The following is a 14560-nucleotide window of genomic DNA, read 5'->3' on the forward strand; positions in this document are numbered from 1 at the left end:
ATACATACACGTGTAGTGAACAAGTGAATCAAAAGATTTATTTGATCGAAACTTTACATTGACGTCAGCTCCGGCAGCGTATAAAAGTTCTATTATTTCCAATTTCTCGTCGAGGCTAAGAAATTCTTCTTTATCATAATAACTAGATTGATTATTGGCATTTACGAACATGTAAAACAAGACCGGTTTACCATAAATATCTCGATCGTTGGGATTTGCACCTTTCGCCAAAAAATATTTAACCAGCTCGACATTATTTGCTTCAACAGCGTGCATCAATGATGTTTTATTCGACCTTGTATTTAAATGAATATCGGCTCCATGCTCCAACAATAATATTGCCATTTCGTCGCGTTTTAGAGCGATCGAGCAGTGTAACAGTGTTAAATCCATGTCCTTCCAAAAAATTGATTGGTCCCATTTATTATGAAAGAATTTATTGTTGAATCGTAGATTTACGTCCGCGCCATTTTCCAAAAGCAACGCCGCTATTTCATTGAAGTTCCTAAATACCGCGAAGTGGATTGGATGGTAAACATCGGCGCATTTTGGGGTAACACTTGCGCCATATTTCAATAGAACTTTTACACACTTAATTTTATAATTTAAACAAGCAAGATGTAGCGGCGTATATCCATTTATCGTTGGTTCATTTAATACTGGATCAAGACGTGCTCCGTTATTAATAAGAAGTTCAATGATCTCGGGATGGCCGTACCATGCTGCCTCGTGGAGTGGAGAACTTATTCGCTCTGAACCATTAACATCGGCACCTTGACGAATCCGCAGCTTGACCAGGTTAATATCGCCAGCTTGGGCGGCATTTCTAAGCGATCCTCCAATTAAACATTTATTTTTAACAAATAATTTAACTCTGTTTTTTCTCAACGATTTCGCAATTTTTCCTCGTTCGTTCTCGAATACCGGCCGTAGAACACGATTTTTACTTGAAACCACTGAAATTTCTGATTTATTTAAAGTTTCTGTTAAATCACAATTTTCATCTTCATCTCGAACTTGATTACTTGAGGTAATATCACTGCTTGTAACACTCGACATATTTTTAATAATAAGTTTTATAGAATAGACGATATACGCACAGGTTAATTTTTCACTAATGGAAACACGTGGTCGTTACTTGGAGAGCTTGGAGAAAATGTGTTCTACTGGAGTTTGAGGTTTCTTGCATATAGTTCAGCTATTTCCGCCCTCTACATTTTCATCCCCACCCTAATAAAAATTAAGTTCATAGGCTACATTTAAATCTTTATTTTCAAAAATTAATGAATGCATCAGTGAGAAAAAAATAAAATCTATTAGACAGGAAAGCAAATATTTTATTTTGTGCGTAATTTAGCATTTAATTAATTAATTTTTTTTTATACTTCATTTCCTTACTTCCTTAATTAATTGATTAAATTTAATTAAATTTTACTGTATTGAATAATTATTTATTGATAAAAGTAAATTAGCAATGTATAGTATGTGATATTAATGATTAATGTTAATGACTATTATTTGTGGGAATAATTAGTCGATCTGCTTGGGGTAAATTCCTTCGTTGAACATCCGCTGCCACTCTTTGCCCTGAGGAAACTCGTAGTCGAGGATCGCTTGGTCCTTGAGCTTTGTTGAGTAGCCGGGAAGATTTGGTGGCATGTAATGTCCATTTTTGACTACTGTAGGATTTACAAAGTGTTCGTGTTGTTGGTCCACGTATTCAATTATTTGATTATCAGTAATACCACTCAGGGAGAGGTAATCCCACATTTGTAAATGCTGTACCATTTCACAGAGTCCGACTCCGCCAGCATGTGGACACACTGGAACTGATCGTTTTATTTTATTACTATTGATTCAATAAGAAATATCTTATGCAACTAAAAATTATTCTTCCATTTAATATCGTTTAGTATAAGAAAATCTTTGAGTTGATCATCTCCACAGTAAAAAACGAATCGTCAAAGTAGAAAAAAAACGTGTGTTAAAATTCTGAGTGTTGAATTTTTAACACTTTTATGTGTCAATTTAACACCCAGTATTTATCTTGTTTGAACTGTCGCAATCGATTGATTTTTTAACACACAAAAATGTTATTTTATTCGAAAGTAACACTTTTTATATGTTACTGTCAAATCAACACACAAAATATGTTAAAAATAATGTCGATCATCACAAAAGAATTCTTGGAAAATTGTTATTTTTAACATATGCGTATGTAACTTTTTTTAACACTCACAACATGTTAAAGTAACATATAGGGGAGGGTGGGGCAGAGCGGCCCCCCTAAGCCAATTATTATTTTTTGTGGCTTTCAACCATAAGATCACTTTACTTTTGTCCTATTTCGAACAAATTTATGGACATTTTGCCAAAATTCTGAAAAATTTTTTTTTTTTTTGTGGGGCAGAGCGGCCCTCCTTCAAAAAGTGATAAAAAAAATTTTTTTTTTCGTTTTTTTTTTTTTTTTTAATTGTTTTCATCATTAAGAATGTATTTCTTTCTCTTGACAACTATTTTTGGTTTTATATTACTCGAAAAAAATTTTTTAAAGCGTAAAAAATCGTTCACTCTCGATTAACTTAATAACTAATTGTTATTTAATAAAAAAAAAAAAAATTCTATAATTTTACTTTATTTCAAAAATTTATCAACTAAAAAAAAAAATTTAATTTTTATAAATTTTTAGTGACCAAATTTGCCTCTTACATAAAGAAACGGCCGAAAAATATGAAAAAATAATTTTTTCGGAAGTTTCGGCTGCTCCATTTTGCCCCAGGTGTTATGCGTAGGGCTAGAAATGTGGAATTATAATAATTTTTTTTTAATTTGACGATAAAAATATGAAAAAATCACTTTTTCAAAATTTTGGGCTTGTTCATTTTGCCCCAAATGTCATGCGTAGGGGTAAAAATGCGCAAACATATCGGATTTATAGTAATTAGTCGAAAAAAAATAAATTTTTTTTTTGGTCAAAATTTCAGGGGGGCCGCTCTGCCCCACCCTCCCCTATCCGGATATATATTTTTTCCGTATGGGGACTCAATAAATTTCCGTAATTTTGTAGAGCTAAAAAAAAATAATAATTAGAAAAAAACTACGAAAAATGAAAAACCTTTCAATTTGTAAGCCATGAAGTAAACAGCAAGAACTTCATTGACTCCCCCGATTCTCGCCGAGTCGATCTGACAATAATCGATGGCCTTCAATTGCAGCAGTTGCTTAAACATGACCCTATTAGCGCAAGCTTCCCCCGTAGCGACTCCGATTCCCATTGGCCTCACGGCTTCCGCTATTTTTCTGTGCCCTAGAATGTCATCCGGCGAAGTCGGCTCCTCGATCCAGTAAATTTTAAACTTCTCCAAGTGCTTCATCCACTCAATGGCCTCGTCCACTCCCCAGATCTGGTTTGCGTCGACCATCAATTTGTTGTCGCTTCCTATTTCCTCGCGCACTAGCCCGCATCTCCTGATGTCGTCCTGCAAATCGCGGCCTACTTTAACTTTGAAGGATCTGTAGCCGTCTTTCAGGTATTTTCTGCACAGCTGACGGACTTTTTCGTCAGAATATTTCAGCCAGCCGACTTGAGTCGTGTAAGCCGGCAACCCGTGGGTCAGTAGATGTTTTTCTCGTTCTTCTTTACCCGCTTGCCTTTCTTTCAATATATCAATCGCTTCTTCAGGTGTAATTAAATCTGTACTATTTAAATAAAATTTCCATCAATTATTTTGTTAATTAATAAATTAACTGAATTGTTATTTAATGAATAAATAATTACATATAACGAAAATCAATTGTGGAAACTAATTGCTCAGGTGTTAAATCTGATAATAATTTCCACAGAGGTACATTTCTTATTCTAGCCCATAAATCCCATAATGAGTTAATTACTGCTGCTGTCGCTAATTGGATTACACCTTTTTCTGGACCCAACTGTATTAATTTATTATTAATCATTTAATAAATGTAAAATTTAGTTGCACTGTAACAAATGGTTCCATGCGTTTTGAGCACACAGAAAAAAAGGATTTCTTGGCGCAAAAAATTTTTTCTTGTTCTAAGAAAATTTTAACTTGACCCAAGAAATTTTTTGTATTATAAAAAAAAAAAACTTTTCTTGGGGTATAATAAAATTTTCTTGGAACAAGAAAAAAATTTTTTAGGCGAGAAAAAAATTCTTGAGCCAAGAAAACTTTTTGTCTTCAATTCATAATACAAAATATTTCTTGCGCCAAGAAATTCTTTTTTTCTGTGCACCTGACAAAATATCCCCGACAAAATATCCCCAGTTTTGTGTCGTTTTTTTTTGGCTTTTTTCACTATTTTTGCTTTCTTTTCATGGGGATATTTTGTCGGGGATATTTTGTCAGGAGTTCAAAACGCCTGATACCGTAACAAATTACCCGCAGAAAAAATAAATATATCATCATATTGTTTACATTTTCATATCACGATTAAGATAAAGTTTCCTGAGAGTAATCGCCGTTGGTTCCCGATCATTCCCGACGGCGATTTGCCCTCTGGGAAAAGACTTTATTAATATTTCTTATTATTTTGCCCGCGGATATTTTTTCACGGCACTAATTTAGTAAATAAATTTAATTACCCAACGTAATTGTGATTCACTTGTAATATCTCTCCAAAATTTTCCAAAATTATTAAAAATATCATAAACATTTCTATTTATTACCATTTTTAAAATATCTTCGCATGCTTTTACCACTAAAAAATAAATAAATATATAAATTATCATTAATTAATAATTGAATATAAATTAAAATAACCGATTTGAGTTCCCCTTCCAAGAGTGAATGTAAGACCGTATCCCTCAAGTCCATTTTTTAATCTAATTGTTACATAAGCGCAAGAATAATCTGGGTCTGTGTGCTGCAATAAATAAATTTAAATAATTACATATATATATATATATATATATATATTTGTTTGATGATTTTTAATATATTAATTTACCATAGCGTCACTTCCATCGGCTTGTAAAGAAGTTGGAAATCGGATGTCTTTAGCGGAAACTTTTACTATGCGAGTCATTGTTTTACTTTTGATATTATGAAATTATATATATGTAAAAATGAATTAAACTTGATAATTAATACAAGCAATGTCTGCATCTACACACTTGTCAAGTGATAAATAAACTGGTCACATAATACGTTTTATCATCTCGTTAAAAATAAATAATAATAAACGGAGTACATAAATATTTATATCTTATTTGAATGCCGAGTGACTGATAACGATAACGATTTAAAGTTTTTTACATTTATATATAAACGGAGCATGGATCTGATAATTTAAGGATTTTTTTGCGTGAGGCTTATATAGGGGAGGGAGGGGCAAAAGGGGGCACTTAAGGAAATACCAAGTTTTCGAGGACTCAAATACGCTAAATCTCTTTTTTTTTAATGACATTCAAAGTAAATAGAAGAAATTTTCAGTTACCGTTGAAAAAAAAAATTTTTCATTTCTGCGGGCAAAGTGGGGTACCCCCTAAAAAAGGTAAAAAAAAAATTTCTGGATTTTAAACGAATTTGATTAAGTTTAATTTTTTTTTAAGTAATTTACATGAAGAAAAATTATATTTTACATGTTTATTGGAGACAACAGAAGAAAAAAAATTTTTAATATTTTTTATCATAAAACAGACGTCATTACACTGTAAAAAATCCGGAGTGAATTGGGAGTGAAATAAAATCCGAATTCACTCCGGATTCACTCCGCCACTCGGAGTTCCGAAGTTTAAAAAAAAATCACTCCGCATGCGGAGTGAATTGGGAGTTTTTTTTAGCGGAGTGATTGCGGAGTGACGCGGATTTTATTTCACTCCCAATTCACTCCGGTCCGGAGTTTTAATACTTAAATAAATTTATATGAAACAGCTAAACAATATGTGTGTGTGTGTGTGTGCGAGTGTGTGTGCGAGTGTGTGTTTGCGTGCATGTGTGTGTGCAGGTGTGTGCAGGTGTGTGCGTGTGTGCCTAAATATGTATGTGTGAATGTGTGTGCATATCAGCTGATCAATAATGTAATACGCGAATTTTTACTTCGATTTTATTATGTGGAGTTATATTTTATTAATAATATTTTCAAAACTCCGCTCCGGAGTGAATTTCAAGGTTTCTTTAAAGAATTGAAGTAAATAAACTGTGTTTTTTAAACAATAAACTAGATAAATATTTTGTACGGAATAAAATATTTAATTTTCTGTCTAATAGATTTTTTTTACTGATAAGTTCATAAATTTTATAAAATAAAGAATCAAAATGTAGCCTATAACTTCTATTAAGGTGGGGATGAAAATTTAGGGGTGGGGGTCGGAAATACCTGAACCATAAGTTACTTGCCTCAAACTACAGTACACTACAGTAGAGCACAGTTCCATCAATTGAAGACCACGTGTTTTCCATTAGTGAAAAATTAACCTGTACGTATATCGTCTATTATATAAAACTTATTATTGAAAATATGTCGAGTGTTACAAACAGTGATATAACTTCAAGTAATCAAGTTCGAGATGAAGGCGAGAATTCCGAGGTAATGGAAATTTCAAATGAATCAGAAGTTTCGGTGATCTCAAGTAAAAATCGTGTTTCAAGGCCGGCAGTCGAGAACGAACTACGAAAAATTGCGAAATCGCTAAGGAAATACGGAGTTGAATTGATTGATAGAAATAATTATTTAGTTGGAGGATCACTTGAATATGCCGCCCGAGTTGGCGATATTAAACTGGTCGAGCTGCGGATTCGCCAAGGTGCAGATGTTAATGATTTAAGACGAAACGGCCGTACTCCACTCCACGTGGCAGCCCAGTATGGACATCCCAAAATCATTGAACTTCTCGTTAATAACGGAGCACGTCTTGATTCTGTATTAAAAGGACCAACAAAAACTGGATATACGCCGCTACATCTTGCTTGTTTAAATAATAAAATTGAGTGTGTAAATGTTCTATTGAAATATGGCGCAAGTGTTACTCCAAAATGCGCCGATGTTTACCATCCAATCCACTTCGCGGTATATAAGAACTTCGTTGAAGTAGCGGCGTTGCTTTTGGAAAATGGCGCAGACGTAAATCTTCGATTTAATAATAAATTTTTTCGTAACAAATGGGACGAAAATATTTTGTGGAAGGATATGGATTTAACGCTGTTACACTTCTCGATCGCTATAGAAAACGACGGAATGACAGCATTATTGTTGGAGTATGGAGCTGATATTCATTTAAATACGAGGACGAATAAAACATCATTGATGCACGCTGTTGAAGCAAATGATCCCGAGCTGGTTAAATCATTTTTGGCGAGAGGTGCAAACCCCAACGATCGAGATATTTATGGTGAACCGGTCTTGTTTTACATTGTCGTAAATGCCAATATTCAATCTAGTTATTATGATAATGAAGAATTTCTTAGCCTCGACAAGAAATTGGAAATAATAGAACTTTTATACGCTGCCGGAGCTGACGTCAATGTAAAGTTTCTATCAAATAAATCTTTTGATTCACTTGTTCACTACACGTGTATGTATGGATATCGAAGTATCCTCGAATTTATACTCTATAAGACCAATTTTGATTGGCGGAAAATTGATTGTGCAGCTATTGAGGTTACAAAATTAATAGAGGAAGCTATTCCCCCATGGAACCAACAGGATTTGGTATACATTACACAGCTTAAGGATTCTTTTGATGATTCGAAATGCTTATTATTGTATTACATAATTAGTAGACATATGATTGGTTTCCCAGTGAAAGAAGAATTATTATCGGCAATATACTCCTCTTCACTTCACGGTGGCAGCCTCGAAGAATACGCACAAAAGATCGAATTTTATAAAAACGACATCGGAAATCAGATCAGAAATTTAAAATTAATGACGATTGGAAATACTAAATTTTCTTTGTGGCATGTATTGACTTGTAAAATGGCAGATTTAGTAAGTCTTTCATTTCAGGAAGATTTCCGGAGTTTATGTGTAAGTGATTATATCACTAAATATTCTATCTATTATAACATTATTGAAGATCGTTGGAAAGCTGCCATCAAAAGAGGTATCTTAATAAAAAAGAGTAGAGAAATAGTATTCGATTTATTTCATACTCATTTACAGTATGACTGTTGCGAAGCAATCGTAACATCTTTCAATAATCAAGAATTAGAAGATTTTTTAAATCTTTGTAGTAACGAGATAATTTGTTAAGTTTGATTTTATTTTATGTAAATATATTTTGTAATAAATGTTTAAAATTATTTAAATCTTTTTATTTTTTTCCCTGATTAAGAAATCTAATTTGAAATGATTTGAAGAATCTAAAGTATTTCATATTGTATCATATCATAAAATTATAATTTGAAATAAATCAAAATAATTTAAAATTCTCAACTTCGAATTATTCTAAATTATAAAACTATGATTTGAAAGGTTGTAAAAACTTTACCCTTAAAACTAGTTTGTACAAATCGTATGAAAAGTAAAAAATTGTTGAAATTCGGACTTCTATACGACAATTATAATTTGAAAAAACTAAACATGTTTCAATAATAAATTGACAAGAAATTATGAGAAGAAGTTATATCAGTTGTACGTTTTCATCATCAGTTTAAATTGTTTTGAGAGATTTTTTTAGTTTGAAATTTCAAAAAAAGCCAATGTCGCGCAATTACTTCAGACATTTCACCAAAACTTTTTTAGTTTGCTTTTAAATTTTCACGCCATGGAATTTCACTTGCGCAAGTTCCAGATGATTTATTTTACTGATTTAAAAATTATTGATGTAACAATGATACAAATTTTTACGTATTGATATTATAATATATATGAAAATATATATACGAATTTTATTTCTGAGAGATCAAAAATAAAAATACCGTAAGAGTTTTCAATTATTTTCAAGTACTAATTGTTTGATAATTTTTTTATTAAGCTGTCATGCTATTATTCATTGAGGTATGGAATAAACATTACAAATGCCAGGTCAGGGAAAAAGTAAAAAAAAAAATGGCAGTAACAATGGCAGTACAACAGCTAAACCTGGGAGAGCAGCTACTACGGCAGCTAATAATAATGGAGGAAACGGTTCGAAAAAAACTAAACGAAGTGGAGGTAAATCTAGATTTACAATGGACATTTTCAATGAAGAGGTGATGAAAAATGCGTACCATACTTGTCATAATATAATGGACGTTTTGAAATGTCGCGGATTCCCGTGGCCAGTAGCCCAAAAAAAGAAAAAGAAAAAGAGTAAAAAATAGTACCCAATTATCATTATTTTTATGACATCTAATTATAATGTACTAACTCATAATAATTACCGTGTAAAATGACTCATTTTAAAAAATAAAAAATGATTTAGTAAAATTTATTTATTTAAAACTTTACGATAATTTAAATTTTGCCGCCACTTGTTTAAATTTATAAAAATCTTTAGCCGGTAATTAATTTATTAATTATTATTACAAATATGTTCTTTTTTCATTTATAAGAGGAAAATTTATTGGGAGAAAAGATAAATATGGTGGAGAGGAAGTTATGGTGCCAGGCAGCAGCAGCGGGATCCCACTCGAGTAGTTCGGTGCTCGTCGTTCTAAATAAATTTATAATAAAAACATACGGACTCCTTCACAATATACTTTTACAGTATCTTAATATTATAATAAAAAAACCATACAGTTTACACCGTTCTATGTCAGTTAACATCATTATTGTGTCATCGCACCTAGTCATGACTTAATAATACTGCATCCAAACCTGAAGCTCTTATCATACCTTCTTGTCAATTTATTATTGAAACGTGTTTAGTTTTTTCAAACTATAATTGTCGTATAGAAGTCCGAATTCCAACAATTTTTTACTTTTCATACGATTTGTACAAACTAGTTTTTGGGTAAAGTTTTTACAACCTTTCAAATCATAGTTTTATAATTTAGAATAATTCGAAGTTGAGAATTTTTAATTATTTTTATTTATTCCAAATTATAATTTTATGATATGATACAATATGAAATAATTTAGATTTTTCAAATCATTTCAAACTAGATTTCTTAATCAGGGAAAAAAATAAAAAGATTTAAATAATTTTAAACATTTATTATAAAATATATTTACATAAAATAAAATCAAACTTAACAAATTATCTCGTTACTACAAAGATTTAAAAAATCTTCTAATTCTTGATTATTAAAAGATGTTGCGATTGCTTCGCAACAGTCATACTGTAAATGAGTATGAAATAAATCAAATACTATTTCTTTACTTTTTTTTATTAAGATACCTCTTTTGATGGCAGTTTTCAAACGAATTTCAATAATTTCATAATAGATAGACGATTTAGTGATATAATCACTTATACATAAACTCCGAAAATCTTCATGAAATGAAAGTCTTACTAAATCTGCCATTTTACAAGTCAATACATGCCACAAAGAAAATTTAGTATTTCCAATCGTCGTTAATTTTAAATTTCTGATATGATTTTCGAGGTCTCTTTTCATAAATTCGATCTCTTGTGCGTATTCTTCGAGGCTGCCACCGTGAAGTGAAGAGGAGTATATTGCCGATAATAATTCTTCTTTTACTGGGAAACCAATCATATGTCTACCAATTATGTAATACGATAATAAGCATTTCGAATCATCAAAAGAATCCTTAAGCTGTGAAATGTATACCAAATCCTGTTGGTCCTGTGGGGGAATAGCTTCCTCTATTAATTTTGTAACCTCAATAGCTGCACAATCAATGTTCCGCCAATCAAAATTGGTCTTATAGAGTATAAATTCGAGGATACTTCGATATCCATACATACACGTGTAGTGAACAAGTGAATCAAAAGATTTATTTGATCGAAATTTTACATTGACGTCAGCTCCGGCAGCGTATAAAAGTTCTATTATTTCCAATTTCTCGTCGAGGCTAAGAAATTCTTCATTATCATAATAACTAGATTGATTATTGGCATTTACGACAATGTAAAACAAGACCGGTTCACCATAAATATCTCGATCGTTGGGGTTTGCACCTCTCGCCAATAATGCTTTAACCAGCTCGGGATCATTTGCTTCAACAGCGTGCATCAATGATGTTTTATTCGTCCTGGTATTTAAATGAATATCGGCTCCATGCTCCAACAATAATATTGTCATTTCGTAGTTTTTTTGAGCGATCGAGCAGTTTAACAGCGTTAAATCCATGTCCTTCCAAAAAATTGATTGGCCCCATTTATTATAGAAGAATTTATTATTAAATCGAAGATTTACGTCTGCGCCATTGTTCAAAAGCAACGCCGCCACTTTAACATAGTCATTAAATACCGCGATGTGGATTGGATGGTGAACATCGGCGCATTTTGGGGTAACACTTGCTCCATATTTCAATAGAACATTTACACACTCAATTTTATTGTTTAAACATGCAAGATGTAGCGGCGTATATCCATTCATCGTTGGTTCATTTAATACTGAATCAAGACGTGCTCCATAATTATTAATAAGAAGTTCAATGATTTTGGGCTGTCCATACGCTGCTGCCACGTGGAGTGGAGAACGGCCGTTTAGTCCAAAATCGCTAATATCTGCACCTTGGCGAATCCGCAGCTCGACCAGTTTAATATCACCAACTCGGACGGCATATTCAAGTGATCCTCCGACTAAAGAATTACTTCTATCAATCAATTCAACTCCGTATTTCCTTAGCGATTCCGCAATTTTTTGTAGTTCGTTCTTGAATGCCGGCCTTGAAACACGATTTTCACTTGAGATCACCGAAACTTCTGATTCATTTGAAATTTCCATTACCTCGCAATTCTCGTCTTCATCTCGAACTTGATTACTTAAAGTCATTTCACTGCTTGTAACACTCGACATATTTTTAATAATAAGTTTTATACAATAGACGATATACGTACATGTTAATTTTTAGCTAGTGGAAAACACGTGGTCTTTACTTGGAGGAAATGTGTTCTACTGTATAGTCTATAGTGTATATAGTGTAGTGACTTAGTCACTACTAGTGAGGCAAGTAACATATAGTTCAGCTATTTCAGCTGCCCCCCCCCCTCATATATTTTGGCGAATACTCAACTCTACTCAAAATTTCTTTACTCAAGCACAAAGACGACATCTATACTCAGTGACAACTATATATTTAATGACAACTGTACTCCACTAAATTTTTGTAAACATCTCATCTATATGATGTTTACTCAAAGTCCTCTATATTCAAAGACATTATTTTTACTTAATAATCCACAGATAAAAAAGATTGTCGATAATGAAGTAATTCATAGATAAGACTATTCGGAAAGTCGATAACGATAAAAATTGAAAAAGTATTCAAATATTAAATAAAGAAAAATTAATTTTTAGAATAAAAATAAAATGTTTTTATCATTTTTACTTTGAAAACAATTTAAAAAAAATTTTACAAGAGCGTTTTTGTTAAGCTTTTGATTTAATTATAATTAATTAGTTATTTATAATTTCTCATGATGTATTGGTCTGAAATAAATGAAAAAAAAAATTATTAAAAGAAAAAACAATTTCATAAATAAAATGTTATTCATTAAATTAAAAATTTTTATTCAATATCAAGTAGGTAGTACTTAACATTAACTAGTGATATTTCATAAAAAAATCAAAAATTAATTGAGCTGAAATATCAAACTTATATAATCAATAACAAATGAAGCACTACAAACTCATTGATTGACGAATATTTATAAATTTAAATCATATAAATGCAATCAGGTGTGAAAAAATAATATTCAAAGAAATTATTGTGACTATTAAATTATAAAATAATAGATTTATTTATTGTCGCTGCTTAATTACGGAAAATTATAAAAAAATATATGTGACAATAAAGTATATTTTAAGTCATTATTGATTAAATTTAATTTTTCTTTTTTAAAACAAAGAATCAAAAAGTTTATTTGGGTCAAGAAGCAAAATCAAATTTCTACACATTCGTTATTATTGTCATTAAAATTTTATATCACTTTTAAAGTAAAAAGAAAAAAATAAATGATTGAACTTATTAATCCTATCATTAAAATTAAAATGTTCATAAAAGCGGTGAAATCGGCGTGGGATTGCTTCTGATGAACAAAAATACTCCCAGTCCATATATTTTACCCTAGAAATTGGTACCATTATAAAGATTATCAATCACTATGTCAGTTTTGAAACTCTTTTTAAAAACTATTGTTTTAAACTGATCTCCAAAGTATTTTCTTATAAATCCTTAATACATCTTATACATTTAATACATAAAAAAAAAAAATTGTTAAAATTAACAATAAATACTAAACTAAATTAATTTATAACCTAAGACTTATAAGTCTCATAAATTGTTCCAGGTTGCATGTGCAAGTAAAGCTATACAATCCAATGAAAGATGTAATCAATAAAACTTGAAAAAAATAAAAATATCAAATAAAACCTCAAGAATTAAGAAAAGTTATCAAATATATAGTACAATTATGTTGTCAAAATTATTAATTAAACAACTGTTATATCTATTGTTCCCATATAACAATCTGTTTCAATTCTTGAGCAAGTCTGCTCTCAAGATCGATAGGTGCTAGTGTCTTTTTTTGCATATGTGTCTTGCTGTAGATACTTGTGACCAGATTTAAATTGCAAGTCTAGTATAAGCCTTACACAAGAAATTTGTGAGTAAGTCGAATAACGTCAGGGAGACATCTTGCCCGGAGCTCGAGTAACAAACGGTTGCAAGCAAGTTTGAACTTGTCCTTACCCGATGAAAAAAGTTTTTGTCTAATTATATATGATTATATATATGATCGTATATATAACCATATATAATTATATATAATTATACATGAAATCATACATAATTATACATGATTATACATGGGATTATATATAATTATATATAAGCCGATACATAATTAGATCTGATCATACCTGGCTGTTATAACTCCATATACAATAAACATATATAAGTCTATATATGATCAGGTCTAATCATATATGAGTCTATATATAATTAGATATGATCATACTTGGCTGTTATAACTCCATTTATAATAACCATATATAAGTCTACATATGATCAGATCTGATCATATATGAGTCTATATATAATTAGATATAATCATACCTGGCTGTTATAGCCCCATATATAATCATATATAAGTCTATACATGATTAGATCTGATCAGACATGACTGATACAAACCCATATATAATTAGATCTGATCAGACATGGCTAATATAAATTCATGTATAGTCGTGCATAAGGTTATATATGATTGGATCTGATCAGACTTTATTGATATGAAACCTATAAATATTTCATTATATATATAGTTCCAATAAATATATATATTTATATATGTATATATATATATATACGGTGACTTTTTTACATATATTCTGTACATTTCCGTGACTTGGCGACATTTCCGTGACTTCACGGAAATGTCATGGTGTTTATATGACATTTCCGTGACTTTGGATCACGATCTATATTGATCGTGAAAAATGGCGGCCCGAGGTGGTCCCTTATACATGGGACCCTTTTC

At 31.1% G+C, this 14560-nt stretch overlaps 2 protein-coding genes across 2 annotated transcripts; one reads left to right on the forward strand and one right to left on the reverse strand.

The window, feature by feature from the left end:
- Nucleotides 1–1295: 1295 nt before the first annotated feature.
- On the reverse strand, nt 1296–5198 carry LOC130670085 (mitochondrial enolase superfamily member 1-like). The gene is made up of 6 exons (XM_057473258.1): nt 4972–5198; nt 4785–4887; nt 4607–4722; nt 3779–3933; nt 3116–3699; nt 1296–1829 (listed from the first exon to the last, which is right to left on the reverse strand). The coding sequence occupies exons 1-6, from the start codon at nt 5047–5049 to the stop codon at nt 1531–1533; spliced, it is 1335 nt and encodes a 444-aa protein (XP_057329241.1). The 5' UTR covers nt 5050–5198; the 3' UTR covers nt 1296–1530.
- Nucleotides 5199–6353: 1155 nt separating this feature from the next.
- LOC130670579 (serine/threonine-protein phosphatase 6 regulatory ankyrin repeat subunit B-like) lies at nt 6354–8217 on the forward strand. Its single transcript, XM_057473994.1, has one exon. It carries the CDS (start codon nt 6484–6486, stop codon nt 8215–8217), a length of 1734 nt encoding a protein of 577 aa, XP_057329977.1. The 5' UTR covers nt 6354–6483.
- The last annotated feature ends 6343 nt before the right edge of the window (nt 8218–14560 follow it).

The sequence above is a fragment of the Microplitis mediator genome, chromosome 6, assembly GCF_029852145.1.
Source record: "Microplitis mediator isolate UGA2020A chromosome 6, iyMicMedi2.1, whole genome shotgun sequence".
Taxonomy (NCBI): domain Eukaryota; kingdom Metazoa; phylum Arthropoda; class Insecta; order Hymenoptera; family Braconidae; genus Microplitis; species Microplitis mediator.